Source organism: Kryptolebias marmoratus, linkage group LG22, assembly GCF_001649575.2.
Source record: "Kryptolebias marmoratus isolate JLee-2015 linkage group LG22, ASM164957v2, whole genome shotgun sequence".
Taxonomy (NCBI): domain Eukaryota; kingdom Metazoa; phylum Chordata; class Actinopteri; order Cyprinodontiformes; family Rivulidae; genus Kryptolebias; species Kryptolebias marmoratus.
This window is the reverse complement of record NC_051451.1, coordinates 2,904,027-2,920,772: the sequence shown is the minus strand read 5'-3', so window position 1 is coordinate 2,920,772 and position 16,746 is coordinate 2,904,027. Positions and strand designations below refer to the sequence as shown.

The window sequence follows — 16,746 nt, the reverse complement described above, 5'->3', positions numbered from 1 at the left end:
CTCTCTCTCTCTCTCTCTCTCTCTCTCTCTCTCTCTCTCTCTCTCTCTCTCTCTCTCTCTCTCACTTAAAGGAGCCACATTACTTTTCATTGCATCATACTGATTCAGTTCAGTGCAGTTTAACATGTGGGCTGGGTCCAGATTGACTTGTCATCCAGTCTGGATCCAGACTTTGAGATTTGCTGGTTTAAGTAACATTTGCATAAACCACTATGACATGTATAGATTTGATCTGTTTTAGGATGGCAGCGATCAGCTTTGGAAGTGGATGCATTCAGTCTTTATTGACAAACTAAATGTGGCTACTCAGAATGTTGTTAGTTCACATTTATTTGTTTGATGAAATTCAGTGGTAGGAAAATAAATCAATTAATCAATTAAATACACTCAGCTCCAATCCTGTCAACTAAAGTTTCATTGAAAATGTTTTTTGTTGCTGCTCTTTTCTCCAACTGACTTTGAAGGAGACAAATATACAGAAACAGCTTCGACACTGATGATAACCACTTTCATCGCAGATTGTAAAGGATTTGTTTGTTTTTGTTTATTTGTGGTCAAGTCGTAAAGGCAACAGGCCAGACAGCTCTTTCCCATTGATGCTCTCCAGCTCCTCCTGGGGATCCCAAGCTGTTTTCAGAACAGAAAGGAAATAAACCCTTCAGCAAGATCTGGATCTGAGTGGTAACCTAAAAGACAACATCTGAAATTTATAAAAATATTTTACATTATTGTTCTTCAGTAAAACAGATACTGCCTCCTAAACCATCAGGGATTATGAGACTATTTAGAAGTAAAAACTTAGTGCACTGTATGTGTTTGAAATTGTTATTGTGAAGGATTAAAAGAAGTTCCTTGAGTTCTGCAGCAGCATGAGTAATAAACCGTACCTCGGACAGCATCAAATAAAATACTAAATAAGTTATTTTGTAGTTGTTCAGTAAAAGTGCACTCATAAACCCCAGAAACAATCATAAAACCAAAGGAACAAATAACTTTTTTCCCTCAGTGTTTCCACTTTTTTGTCAATAATTTTCTACTTTAATCTTAAAAGTAAGAAAAACCTTCCTTGAGCTTATTTTTGTTTGTTTTTTTTTTCTGAGTGGCCATAATACTTCATCATAGATGTCCATATCCTGAAGCAAACATTAGAAAAAAGGTTCCGAGCTATAAATATAAAGAACTGGGCGTGTCTGCATGTGTCATTCCTGAATATGTGAGTGCAGATTCAGTTTAGCACTTGTATTTTGACACAATGGTTATATTGTGTATGATTCTAATTAATGCTTTCATTTTTTTCCTTTCTTTGTCTTTCCTTCCTGCTGCCTGAAACAACAGATCACTTGGGCATCGAGTTCATGGGTAAGGAAGCTTTTCTTGACTCATGACTGTAAACACCATAGGCTTTCCTGTTAGTCAACACAACACTGTGTGATTGTTTACATGCAGAACAAGCATCACTTAAATGAGTCTAACACATTTTTGTCTCATTTAACACAGAAGCAGAGACACTGAAATATAAATGTGTTTATACATCAACATCCTCACATGCTGCTCCCTATTTCTTTGGAAAAAAATCCACTGTCTGTATTTCTTTATTAATGTTTTCCTTTTTTTGACAGAAGAAGCAAAGACATAAAGTAGAAAATGTATAAAACATAGTGAAACAATCAACAGTAACAATAGACAATCAGAAGGAATCAAGTAAAAGCAGCAGACCAGAACATACACTATATATTTTTTGCAGTGCATGTCACAATAGCATAACAGTAATTACAGTGCATTATGCTAAAACAGATTAGTCAAAATATTTATATTCACAATAACAATGAGAATCATATTATTATTATTATTATTGATAATAATTATTATCACTGCCTTGCTTTCATATTAGTAATAGGTCTCAAAATTGTCAAAGGAAAATAAATAAATATTTAATGTTGACTTAGGTATAAAAATTCTATAAGTTAGAAAAATTAAAGTACACATAAAAAGCAATTTAGAATATGGCAGAAACTGAGTATTAAAAAAAAAGTAAATAAACAAGGAAAGAAAACAAAGATTACCGTATTTTACGGACTATTAGTTACACTTAAAAGCCTTCAAATTTCTCGAAAAACAACAGTGCACCTTATATATGTAAGAAGTCGTAATGTTTTAGTGCAACTTTAGTACGACTTTGGTAAGCTACAAAGCCACAAAGCGTGCAGCATTATTATAGTATTATAGTCGTGCTTTGGAGTGTTGCGCACGGACATGAGCTCGCGGTGTAGGTGTTTATACTTGAAGCTTACGTCGGTGCAGTATCCTTCTGTGTGTTTTGAACTATTTGATTATCTTTGTGATCTCTCAGAGGGATTATATAAATGCTGATACAGGCGAACCAGCTTCACTAGAGCACCGAAGTCATCCAGTTTGAATGGAAAAGAAATCAGAATCAGAAAGCTAGATTTTCCCGCCCTTTTTAAGTAGCGAAAAAGAGGAAAGGGAAGACCCACAGCTTTACATGTAGGTCAAAAACATTCAAAGAAGAATTCTTTAAACTACCACTGTGAAAAAACTATTTGGTGTAATGAAAAAAATATTTGAACAGCGAGTGAAAGGGGTGATTGGTCTTCACTCATGTAAATTTCCATGTCTACAGTTAATTGTGTCAGAGATATAACAAGTTAAAAACATCCCTCACATCCTGTTCAGAAGGACAAAGTCAAATAAATCAAATATTGGACTGAATAGGAGCTGACTGCCTTCTGGGGGTATTTGAGAGAAAACTATAAATTCTAAAGTAGTGGTTATCAAACCTTTTATAACAAGTAAATGCCAAGTCCTCCAAGTACCACCGTTATTACATTAAAAACTCAGAAAAATAAGCTTACAAGCTGATGTTCATAAACAAGCAAACTGGTCAAAACCCTAACTCTGGTTGACGGGTGCAGATTAGCATGTGGTGGTTCCACATACTTGCGCAGAATTATGTTAGCATTCTTGACTGTTCTTCTGCCTCACATTAACTGAATACAAGTCTGAGATAAATTAATCTTAAGTTCCCCACTGTTTTGCACCATTTATTGCTAGTAGGTCCTTTGGAGACGTCACAAGAGCTGCTTAAGTGCCACTAACACATCCAGTTACCGTCATCCACTGCAGTTACCACAGAGGTTCTCAAAATATTTACTATAGCAACTCTGTTTCCAGTAGTTTCCATTTGGATCCAAGACCATAATTTGCTTGAACTGCACATTTTTTGTTTATTACTACTTTTTAGCTTTTATCACAGTTCAGGTTATAATGGTTGATTACCTGTTATTTTACTTGTTAGTAGTTAATACCAAAATCTCTTCTGAGTACCACTAAAGGGATGGTAGTAGTCCAATAGTACTTCCACTGGTACTTCTACCACAATTTGAGAAGCATAATCCTAAACAAAGAACAGAAACCTTGGCAGAAATAGGACAGAATGCCTACATTTTGATGTGTACTCTGTATATTTATTGTAAAAGATGTGGGAACAGAAACAACACTGCATTGCTTCCTATGCTTATTTTGAAGGCAGGTCCCAATTAAAATAGTGTGTGACTGAATTCAAAATCAGTGTTTTGATGATGGTTGAAGTAGATATAAATTCAATTAACAGATTTCTCCAACAAGTAGTTTTTTTATTTTCAATTTAACAAGACTGTTTTGTTGGCAATAATTCAGACAATAAAGGGACTTCTTTTTATGGTGTTTTTAAGTTGGGTATTAAAGAAATTTCACAGAAAACAGAGTGGGATGTAGCAGCCAAAAATCAGAGATATAGTGAGCTGTGTCATTGCAGACTTTTTTGACTGGTGGGCAATCCCATGTTTCTGTGACGTTCTGTGTACAATGCAAGCCTAGATTCTTTAAACCCCATTTTTAGCACATTTTTCCCCGTGAAGTGAACTGTGATTTTTTAAAATCTCTGTATACTTCATACACAAATGTATTTATGTGTCTCTACTTTCTGCACTGTTTCTATCACCATACCCTTTTTCTCCCTCTTGCACTATCTCACTTTCTTTCACCCACAATTGCTTATGAAGGGTCCCTTCAGAATACCAATGTGCTGCAGTCTCCTTGGAAACAGTGAGAACAGAGAGGCAGGCAAGGTGTAGCGAGGGGCTTTTTGTGATGTTGGCACTGTTAGCAAATGAATTCCTCATTAGTACATGTGTGCACATCATTGGCAAAAAGTTCAGATGTATGATTGTGAAAGTCCATCATTTCTGCAAAAAACATTGGTCGAGTGAGAATTTTCAGTTGTGGTATCTCGAATGTTCATGTGTTTTCCAAGGCACATGCCTGTGGGCTGAGATGGAAGGATGCCAGCAGCTTCACCTCATTGTTGCCAAGTTCCTCTCTTGTGTTCTTGGCTCTCCTTGCAGGCTCACTGTCAGATATCATGGCTGAGGAGCACTAGTTAACAACATGGCTGCTTGTTGTTAACTAAAGCTGCTTGCTCTCTCACTTGGCATCGTTTGCACAAAATCTGAACGAAACCTATCCTCGCGTAGCTAAAGAGCATGCTATCGAAGGCAAAGGTGAAGCAATAATGCTTTTCTCTTTACTATAACCGTGTGTGTGTGTGTTCGTTTGTGTGTACAGTTAGCAAAATATCTTATGAATCACTAAATGCATAAAACTCTCAGAAAGTATTTATTGGGTTGCTGTCTACAAGTGATTAACTTTCAGACTTAGCACATTCAAGAAAGTGATCTTATCAGCACAAAAATAACTAAAACTTCTTCAAATGATTACATAATGTCTGTGTTTAAAATTTGCCATAAACTATTGGAACCAACTCTGTCTGTTTTAAAAATATCTCATGAACAACTGAATGAATTTTAATGAAACTTTCAGAAAATAATTGAGTTAACATGTACAAGTGATTAACTTTTTAACTCGGCCCAATTTAAGATGGTCACCACAACCAACTGGCCTTAGAAAACATGTGGTTAAAAATGGGTATAATTCAGCAACTTATACAGATATTGGGCTAGAATTTGACATGGTAGTTGCTGTGCATTGTCCCAAACACATACTTTGAGCACAATACATTTTGCAAAATCTTTGCTTAAAACCTTGACATGAACTGCTGGAATTAATCTTGTTTGTCTGTTAGCAAAATCACCCATAAACCACTGAATAGATTTTAATGAAACTTTCAAAAAATAATCATTCGATGTCCATCTACAACTGATTATTATTTGGAGTCATTCCAAATCAAGATAGCCGCCAAACTTAATCAAACATAGCCTGCACAAAAATGTCTGCAGCTTTGTGAATTTTATAGATATTGAGCTCAAATTTAATGAAAAATAAGCAGAAAGTGACACTCATCCACAAACAAACACTAACAGATCATGCAAGATCTTGCAATATCCTATGAGTTTTAATTCTGGCATGAAAGGCTTTGGGCTATATGCATTTATTCAAGGATGTAAGGCCTTTTTCCTGATATTGCTCCTTCTATAGTTAACCCTTTTTTTTGCTGCTTGACCACCTTGTTGGTACTTAGAAGAACTGAAGCCTCCTGAGATTATGCAAACTTGGCAGTGACAGATGATGGTGTCTGTAGTGCTATCCTGCAGGTTTTTCTCAATTTATAATCACTAAGAGGTTTTATGCCTGTGCAACAATGTTTACGCTGCTCGCAAACGTCTCCTGTTCTGCCAGTGTCCTCCCCGGCATTGTGTTAAGCAGTTAGATAAGCACCTCCCACAGTGTTGGCATCTTGGGCAGAGGACATTGTTTCTCATGAAACAAAGCTCAACAGAAACTCCTCTTCTATAAACATTTGTTAGTTTATAGAATAATGTTTTTTTTACTTGTGTCTGTGTTTATTGTCTTTCTGTTAGCAAAAGTTATCATGCAACACTGGAAGGAAACTGTCATAAAATAATTGCTAGATGTACATCTACAACTGAATAACTATGTAATATGGCTGGCACGGCTAAGGAAGCTTAGAAAACACAAAAATATTTATAACCCAGTCAATTTTACAAACATTGGGTGTTAGAGTCATTTCCAACACAAACCTTGAACACTACCGAACTGCACAAGATCTGTTTTTAAAACTCAGTCATGAACTATTGGAGTTAACACTGCCTGTCGATTCTCATAAATAAAAGTATCCCATGAACCAATTATGGTATTTAATGAAACGTTTAGAAAGTAAGCACTGGATGTACACATGCACTGATTTTCATTTGGACTCAACTCAAGACTTTAAAAAACACAAAAACAGCGCTCCAGGTATTGAAGCAAGGGGTCTTCAGAACTTCCTGAGGGTGAAGCCCCAGGACCTTTAAGTTCCTCAGGACTCCCTCCTGACCAGAAATCCCCAGGATCTGCATCTTCTTTAGGACCTTCTCCTGAGCAAGAAATAGTAGGAACAGACTTATCAGCTCATGACCAGCAAGCAGCAAGGATCATCTGCAGACTTACTGTTAGGATTTGGGTTTTTGTATTCAGTTGTTTCTTCGTGTTTCAGTTTAAGTTTATTGTTTATTTTATTTAGTTATCTTGTTAGTTGGGTTCTTGTTCTGTGTGTCGTGTTCCCTGTTCTCCAGCCATCAGTCACTTCTCCTCAGTCTCTCTTGTCTGTCTGCCACGCCCATCTACACCTGCCCCAAACCTTGATTATTCACTCACCTGTGCCCACTTTCCATAATTACCCTCTGCCTTTAAAACCTGGTCATTTTCTCCACTTCCACGCTGGTTTATTGTCATACTCTTGCCTCCTGTTTTGCCTCCTGTGTTCTTATGTTTAGGTTTTGTTATGTTTAGTTCTGCTGCCACAACAGTATTTTTTTTTGGATTTTGATTATTTATTTAATAAATTAGTTTGTTCATCATGAGTCTGCGCTCAGGGTTTGCCTCCTTCACCCCACTTCCTGACACTTACATGCTCAGCTGTCCATTTTTGGTAAATCCTAAACACTTTTTGGCTTGGCCTACTTCATTTATTTTATTGCTGTTTTGGAGTGGGGTAATTTTGTTGCTGTAAAGATCTGAGTTCTGCACTTGCTTTTAAAACTTAACGTAAACATTAAAAAAAAAACAACACTCAGTATCTGTTTTAGTTATTGACATACAGAGGACTGTTGTTTTCCTTGTATTATCATTTTTATTTGTATGAGTGCCTCAACTTAAGATGTTTAATTTTAATTTGAGAGACTGTAGCCTGGCTTGCTTGTGAAGTGGAATAGATAGTGGCATGTTCATGGATCATGTAATGGATTTGGTATCTCCCCATCATAATTTGCGAAACAGCATCTTGCATAGGGCCCGCAGAAAGCCTGACTTTGTGTCAGCCTGATTCAAGATGGTCGTCACAGCCCATCATCTTTGATTAGACACATGTTGATCTCAAATTTAGTATGGTAGTAGCTGAGAGTCATCCTCAACATACTCAGGGGTGGGCATTCCTGGTCCTCGAGGGCCGCTGTCCTGCATTTTTTCCTTGTTTCCCTGCTCCAACACACCTGATTCAGTGCTTAAATCACTTCATGTTCTGCAGAAGCCTGTTAATCACCCATTGATTCGAATCAGGTGTGTTGGAGCAGAGGAACAAGTAAAACGTGTAGGACAGCGGCCCTCGAGGACCAGGAATGCCCACCCCTGCTCTAAGCACTGTCAGATTGTGTGAGATTTTGTCTGAGATTGCCCTCAATTTCAGTGTCAAGTTTTGACCTAAATGGCTATAGCTCCATCATTTTTCATTATAGGATGTTCGGAATCTAAAACTCTTACAATGGACAATATGCATTATTAGGCCCTCAAATAAACAAAGGACTAAGAAGTTGGTATGTAGAAAAAAACTTATTTTGCATATACATGATTTGGTCAGTCTTTCAATCTGGAATGTGTCTTTCTCAGAGTAACACCAACAATACACACTTGAATAGACATAATTTTCACCAATAAATATGTTTTCATCACATTGGTAGACATTCTGACCTTAGCACACAAAAAAATCACTAACTCAGTCAGTTTTACAGATATCGAGCTAAAACCTGGTAGAGTAGCTGAAAGTTGTCCTCATTACATACTTTGAGTGCTGGAATTTTTGGAATTCCCACACTGAGTGACAAATAAATGATTATTCTATTTTAGTCAAGCAGACACATAACATTGTTTAAAACTTAAGCAAGCAAGGTAGTGGCTTATGCTCCTTCCTTCAAAAATGTACTTTCATTTTTATTTCAGCAATCAAACTAAATTTTTTTGTTAATTTGGTTTTATTTTTATTCATGTATTCATCATGTAATTGCTAATGTTTCTTTCCTTGCCTTTCCTAATGTAATGTTAATGTTTAACCATTTAGACATTATCGGAAATACTGCTGCAAGCAAAAAAGCACCAGTATGTGCTCTAGAACAAAAATGCACATTTCATTGATTATGGGTTTAATAAGACTCTCTCATCTCTCTCCCTCTCATCTTAAAGACAGACCATCTTCCTATACATGATTTATGAAGAATAAAGCTCCCTCCTCTAACAGTTGGAGGTTAAAATTAGAACAGAAGCATATGAAGGTTAAGATTTCTCCACCCGAGACATCACCCACTCACTGTTTCATAAAAAAAGAAAATGTATTCGAGAGCTCCCCGATTCTGCCTTCCCTTTATAAATCTTTTATGTATCGGGGCAAACGGGGGGAGAAAAATGCACTGTTCCTCATCAGACACTCATGCAGGCATCCATCAATATTTTCTTTCCATCTAAGATCACAAAGCTATAATAGAAAATCTGATGGCACTTCTGAAAATCTGACAGATGATTGGAAATCAGTGTTTGAGCAAAGTGTTACAGGCACTCATTTTATATAGATGTGGGGCAGATTTTTAGGCTTTTTTTTTCTTTAGTTAGTGTTTGTTTTCTATGCTGTGTGTTTTTCTAGGAGTGAGATGTTTATCAAGGATGAGAAGTGTCTGAATGAAATTAGTTTTTTAACAAATGTACAAGAAGTGAGGGCCTGCTTCTTACCTTACCAGTTTTAACAGTTTTCTTTTTACATGCCAGTCTAGTCAGCTTTGGTTGTTGTATTCTATTATTTAGTTTAAATAAGAATCCATGGCATGGTTAGTTCAATGCCACAGTATTCCATAGAGATCTTACTTCCAGTCAGAATGTCCACCAATATGATGAAAACATGGTTATTTGTGAAGAGTGGGTCTACTGATTTGTGTATTATTGGTGTTATTCTCAGAAAGACAGATTCCAGATTGTAAGACTGACTAAATCAAATCATTCAAAATCTCTCTAGCTGTCAATTGTTGAGTCCATTGTTTAATGAAAGGCCTAGCAGTCCTTGAAAGAATGCCTAGACTTGGATCATCTTATTAGACAAGGGACAGTGTTGTAGGTGTTTTGGTCAAAATTTGAAAATAACATCATGCACAATCTCAAGAGATAGTGTAAGATGTCATGCTCATAGTATATATTGGGGAGGATGCTCATCCACTACCACATCAAATTGTAGCTTAGTATCTGTAACACCGACTGAGTTATAGCCATTTTTATGTTGGCTAAAAATGGCCAACATTAGCCAACATTTTTATGTTGGGTAATGTCAATTTGCCGTAGTGGTCATCTTGAATCAAATTTACTTTAAAACTTGATCAGTTGTAGGTGTACATCAAATGATAACTTTCTGAAAATCTGTCCAGTGGTCCATGAAATGATTTACTAACAGACAAGCAGGTTGACTCCAACAGTTAATGCTAAAGTTTTAAGCAAAGATCCTGCACAGTAAGTGTTGTTAATAACTCACTACAATCACACCAAGGTAAAAATATCTGTAAAAAACACTGAATTATATTTATTTTTCTGTTGTCTAAGGTCAGTTAGCTGTGGCAGCCATCTTGAATTGGTTCCAAAACCAAATCATTTGTTAAGGTACTACCAACAATTGTTTCCTAAACTGTTTAATAAAATCTATCCAGTGGTTTATAAGATCATTTGCTAACAACAGACGGAATTGACAGCAAACAGTTAATTTCAAAATTTTAAACAAAGCTCTGGCACAGTTTGTTAATGCTCAAAATATGTGTTGGGTATCAGTTTCAGCTACTACCACACCAAATTTAACCCAGTTATTGCCATGTGGAAGCCATCTTGAATTGGGTTAACCAGTTGTAAAGGTACATCCAGAGATTACTTTCTACACATTTTGTTCAAATTTGTTCATGGGTTTATGACATATTTTGGTAACAGACATAGACATGGGCAAAAACATCATCACTCTGCATTCATGTTTCGGTAGCAGGTGATAAATATGAAGACAAAAAAGTCAGATTATTATGATTATTATGACTGAGACATTTGTCTCTCAGTTGTCTTTTACTTGTGAATGTAACGTCCTTCCCATTTTACTCAACTTTTGACAGCTTCAGAAGTTAAATGCATAGAGAATGCAGAATGTCTGACCTGTGCTGCTCAATGTCAAACAGGACAAACGCTTTAAGAAAGAGGAGGAGGTGATAGAATAAGAGAAGAGCAATCTGCTGTTTTCTCTTTTTCCGCTGAGTGAGTTTTGAATTCCTTTGGGTGCAGCTTTGTTATTTTCAAATAAACCTGTGCTGCTGCTGCAAGAACCATAGTATTTCTTTTTCATACCAGTATAGGATGATATGAGGGTAAAATGACCTCTCCAACTCCAGAGAGCTTCTACAGCAGCTTTGGTAATAGTCCAACTTATCTAAATGGACTTTATCAGTTAAAGATATTTAAAACTAAATAAAGGTGTTTCTTTTTTATCTGTTTCATACATTGTGTTTTTTTGGGGGAAAGCAATTGGTCAGAGTTTGAACTGAACTAAAACTACTGCTTTTAGGATGAGAACACCTGAACTTCAAAATGTTCAAATAAATAGGAAGCATATTCAAAATTAAAGGACCAGCATTCCTTGAAAAAATGCATATCGCCCACAGTTTGTCTGTTAACAAATTATCTCATAAATTACTGGATGGATTTTAATTAAACTTTCAGAAAGTAATAACCCTTAGGAGTTACCTGTTATCAGATTGTTTGTTTATCTCTGGTTTTTGTTTTTTGACTTCAGTCATTAAAATCCTCATTTTCATGACAAAAATAACATTTGCAGTCTTGTAGCTTTGCTCCTTTGACCAAAGAAATAAAAGAGACATTGTGATTAAAGCTTAACTGACAGGAGTTTTTCTATGGTTGATGCTAATACCAGTTTGTAGAAATCAGGGGAGCTGATGGGCAAAAGACAACACAGAATTTTATTTGGGATCAATATACATTGAATAAATATAACAATAATAACTGAACTTAAATAAATGCATAATTATCAACCCCTAAAAATAATTTTTATACCATTCTCACTTAAAAATATACTAAATTGTGGGCTACAGGAAGCTTGTTGTAGCAGCTGCTGCTACATCTTCATTTTCCTACTTGGTAACTAAGTACATTCATGGTCAATTGTCAATTATTTTAAAATTAGACAAATTTGAATGATTAAAAGCTCTAATTGTAATATAAATGCAGTTTACCTGAATAGATTAATTCACTTAAAAGCAAAATAAATCTATTTATGTATTTAACAAGCAACTGTGACCAGACTGTTTGTTTAACACTGCAGATCTACACATGAAAAATAGTTTCTTCCAGCATCAGAATTCTGCGTGCCTGTGCATGAAATGATAATACTCAGTGCTGTGAGGCAGAGACAGCCAAGTCCTATCGACATGTCCTGACCTCCTCTTGCACTTGTCATGGCTTTCCTCTTATTTGTCCTGTTCTGTCAGTATTAGCCGCTCGTGACTCTGCAGCACAGAGCGTAGCTGATACCACTCTTATCATTCAAATCCCTGTGCGGATCAGCTCAAGCCCCATCTGATCAAATTTATTAAGAACAATTTGGCGTGAAAGTGGCCTAGTTTTTGGGTAAAGACGAACAAATTCTGCTGAAACTGTGAATTGAAATAACTGTTACAACACCTAATGTAGCCACTTTGAGATGCTTACTGTATATAAGCACATACACATATATATATATATATATATATATATATATATATATATATATATATAACACCAAGCCCGCCTTTTTCTACATGGGAGGTTGTGCTTTTCACTTTGAGCTTGGGTCCTCACCAGAGGTTGGGAGCTACATCTACAACTGATTAGCTATTGGAGTCAACTCATTTCAAGATGTTCCCCGCAGCCAAATGATCTTGGAAAGCAGCAAAATGGCTGTAATTCAGTCAGTTTTGCAAATACTGTGCTCAAATTTGATATGGTAGGAGCTAAGAGTCATCCCTAACTCATACTTGAACTGCTCGTTGCATGAAATAATTGCATGAAATCATTGCCTAAAACATTTGCATTAACTGTTGCAGTCAATTCTATTTGTCTGTTTGCAAAATATCTCCTGAACAACTTGACGACTCTGAAATGATCACGCTCAGAAAGTGATCATTGGATGTACATCTACGACCAGTTCATGATGGCTGCCACAGCTTTTCAAAATAACCAACACAAAAATGGTCTTTAACTCATTTTTACAGATGTTGAGTTAGGCCTTTAATTTTGTATGCATTGTTCCAAAGCTGTAGAAAGACATCTGGTTTGAAAACCGGGACAGAAAGCTAAGACTAATGGCAGGCAAGTAGTAATAAGAACGCTTCAGTGCTTTATGTATTGGTGCTCTTAATTAAAACTCATAACTTCCTTTTATTCACAAATCGGTGAATGTAATTCCACTGGATAAAATTAAATAGATTCAGCACAGACATTTAAAGTGTCAGTGCTTACCAGCAGTCTGACTTGTCCCATTGCCAAAAACATTAAGAAAATGCTTTAGTGACTGAAAAAGATTAGTGACTTTTTATCATTTTATGGAAAGTATTTGCTATTCTGCCAAGATTATGAAATAATAGTTATGATTTATACATGAGTGTGAGATATTTTGGTGAAAGCAAAGCTCAAAGGTAAGTCAAGCCTAATGGATGTGACTGAAAATGTGACGTAAAGTTTTGAAGAAAGAAAATTTTGAAGGAATGAAGCCTAGGTGTAAATTCAAACTGGAAGACCTGCTCCAGCCTCACCTGCATCATCTAATCGCTGCATCGTGCACCTCCTCTACAGCCTATCATCATCAGACCGCGCCTCCATCTTATCCAATCAGCGAGCAAGCCTTTGTTTAAAAGGACCTCCATCATGGCCTCATCTATTCACCTGCCGAACTTCAGCCCACCTCCACCCCTTCTCCACCTCCAGTTTCCCAGCTCCCTCAAGCTTCCTTCCCCTCTTCAACCTCCACCACCAGTGTCCGGCTCGGGGAAGACGCCTCTAATGCTCAACCTGAGCTTCTCATCGAAGCGTCTTCCGCCGAGGTCCGAGCGCCAAATATCTCATGTCAAATAAAACCATTTAATTGCGGCTTTTCTTTGTCGTGAGTCTCTCCAGGTTGAAATGCATATCAGCTGCCACCTTTCATGCCAGAGTTTTAGACTGAAATTATCTTATGCTAAGAAATTACAGAGTCGTAGCTGTTTTGGTCGAACCTTGTAATTGAGGTTATTCAGGATGAGTTGACTACTACCACATAAATTGTCGGCCATTATCTGTAAATATGACTAAGTAACCTCTTTTGTGTTGGGTAAGGTCAATTGGCTGTTGCAGCCATCTTGAATTGGGGTGAATTTAGAAGTTATTTGGTTGTGATGATTAATTGCTGACTGAAAGTTTAATTTAAATCCATCCAGTGAGATGAGACATTTTGCTAACACATTTTGTTGTCAAATTTTAAGCAAAAATGTTGTGCACTGGATCAGGCTGAGAATATGTGTTGAGGATGAATCTAAGCTACCACCACACAAAATCTTAGCTTAATAACTATAAAATTGATTAAGTCATTTGGGGGGTTTCTGAGGTCAGTTGGCTATGGTGGAGATATTGAATCAAGTTTAGTCCAAAAGATAATCAGATGTAGATGGCAACCCAATGATTACTTTCTTGAATTTTCTTTTTAAATCTATTCAGTGGTACATGAGACATTTTGCTAACAGACAGACAGAGTTGATTCCAATAATTTATGGCAAAATTTTAAATATAAACCTCTCGTTATCAGTTAGCATTCAGAGTAGAAGTTTGGGATCAATCACAACCACATCAAATTTTAGCTCAATATTTGTATAACTGTATGAGTCATAGCAATTTTTGGTTTGCTAAAGTTCTTTAGCTGTGACGACCATCTTGGATGGGGTTGACTCCAAAACTTAATCAGTTGTAGGTTTTCATCCGATGATTAGTTTCTAAAAGTTTGATTAATATCTACCCATGGTTCATGAGATATTTTGCTAACACTACAGACAAATGAACAAACAGACACACTACTGGCAATTTTAATTGAAGGACTACTAATGGTTTTTAATATCAATTTTTTTTTTGTTGATATGTCATATACTCCACCTGGCAGAATGAAGTGCTCTCACTGGGGCTCATAATCAGCACACCTGGCAGACGCTCTGTCAAAATGCCATCTCACGCTGTCGTCACACTTTGTCACTTCTATGATTATCTGTGTGTGGAGAGTCACCAACTATGTGTCTTTCCTGTGAAAGCAGAAGCTTATAATTACTCCTTTTACTCCAAAGACTTTCCTATGCATCTATTTGAGAAGTTGTCATGATTATCACATCACTTGCTGGCTTTCTTTTTCTGTGTTTCTGCTGTATATGTCCATGTATGCAGTTAAAGATGGAAGCAGCACCTCTGTGTTGCAACTGCAATCACCTTTCTTGTTTAATAGTAATCAGAGCTCTCTCTAAAGTTGCTGGGAATAGGTGACCAGCAGGATTTCCCAGAGCAGACCAGGGATGGGCGGGGGGTTGAAGTGGGAATAAATAGAAGACATGACCCCGAGGCTTCACAGATGGAACAAGAACAAGCTTTCCCTCTCTTGAACCAAATGACTTATTCACATCAGGAAAGTGTGTTGGAGTGTGCATCAGGTGTATGCAAACAGGAGGGAAGCCTAAGCAATGCCTGACCTTTACATCATTAACCTCACATTGAGTGTGTTGTATGGGGAACATGGAAGTCACATTGTGGCTCATTTTGAGAACTTTTGCTCACTAATTCAAGTACACAAAGTTTTTTTCAGCTTTTTTACAGTGCTGTGAAAAGCTATTTGCCCCGTTACAGATTTCTTCTGTCGCACTTGCACGTTTTAGGTTATCAAACAAATGTTAAAATCAATCAAAATTAACCTCAGTAAATCCAAAACACAGTTTTAAAATATGAATTCATTTATTTACAAGAAAAAAACATCCAAACCAAAAACAAAAATTTATGAATGGCTGCAGACTTCTACCTGTGTTTTTTTGCATATTAAAACAGCTGAAGTGACTGAAAATAGGTCAACAATAGTGATATCTAAGGAAAACCTGTTCGGGATGGAGAGAAAAGTCCGACAAGTTTGATGTATGTATTTATGCTCAGATTTGTCGAGTAAAGTATGCAGATGAAAAGATAGGTTGGACTGAAAGCCATATACTTGCTGGTCTTGAAGAAGTTTTTCAGAAGCCATGTGTCTTTGAATACTGAGCTCTGTCTTCATGGTGGTCCACCGCCCTACTTGATCCTCGATATTCAGTCTTGATAGTTGTCTCACTAGATTGTTTTTCTTTCTTTTTGTGATTTACTCTTGTATTTCCACCTAAATGTCTTCTCCTACATTCTATGCTTGTCCAGTTCCACCATATTTGTTCATCTAAACAAATTACAGCCAGCCTAATGTAGGACAAAAATGTAACTCAAGATTCCATTAAGCAAAATGCTTAATTTTAATGAAGTTTGAACTTACAATTCAGAATTGTACATCTGAAAAACTACTGGTATAAACTCTTTCAACCATTTCATACAGTTCAAGATATTTTTTTTTTCCTTTTTTATTCTATGCTCTTTTACACCTTGCAATGTGTACCTTTAAATCACGATTTACTGTGATTTTTTTTTTGGAAAGCTGCCACACCCAGGCCTGATTACTACCAGACCTGTAGAATCAAAACATCACCTAATTAGAGCCATTATCCACAAATGGAAGTAACAGAGCCACCCAACCAAAACTACTCCAAGAGAGCATCAACGACTCATCCAGGAGATTCCAGAAGAACCCAGAATAACATTTACAGGCCTGCAGGCCTCACTATGATTCAACAATAAGAAAGAGACAAAAAGCTAAAATGGCCTCAATGGGAGAGTTCCAGGGCCAAAATCAACACATTAACTTGTCTCACAGTCACTAAAAAAGCATCTTGATGACCCCCAAGACTTCTGGGAAAGTAGTCTGTGGACTAATGAGACAAAAGTGGAACTTTCTGGAAGGTTTACATCTAGCATAAAACTAACTCTGCATTTTAGAAAAAGAACATCATACCAGCAGTCAAACATGGTGGTGGTAGTGTGATGATCTGGAGCTGCTTTACTGCTTGTGAAACAACCAACGCTGCCAAGGGTGGCACAACCAGTTATTAGGCTTAGAGGCAATTACTTTTTTACATAGGGTGATAGGGCTTTTTCCCACTTAATAAATGAAATCATTATTTAACAACTGCATTTTGTATTTAGTCAAGTTATCTTTGTCTGATATCAACATTTGTTTGATGATCTGAAACGGAAGTAAGACAAAAAAGAAAAAAACTGAAGAAATTTGTAAGGGGGCAAAAAACCTTTTTCACATATATGGTT

The 16,746-nt window shown here is 36.6% G+C and overlaps 1 protein-coding gene across 2 annotated transcripts in view; it reads left to right on the top strand.

Moving 5' to 3' along the window:
* Positions 1–16,746, top strand: part of LOC108245446 (pro-neuregulin-3, membrane-bound isoform) — a 678,932-nt gene that overhangs the window by 604,817 nt on the left and 57,369 nt on the right. For both annotated transcript variants that reach the window (XM_037973644.1, XM_017432366.3), the window contains exon 4: positions 1,336–1,359. In XM_037973644.1, coding sequence (XP_037829572.1) covers positions 1,336–1,359 — 24 coding nt within the window. The remainder of the gene's footprint in view (positions 1–1,335; positions 1,360–16,746) is intronic.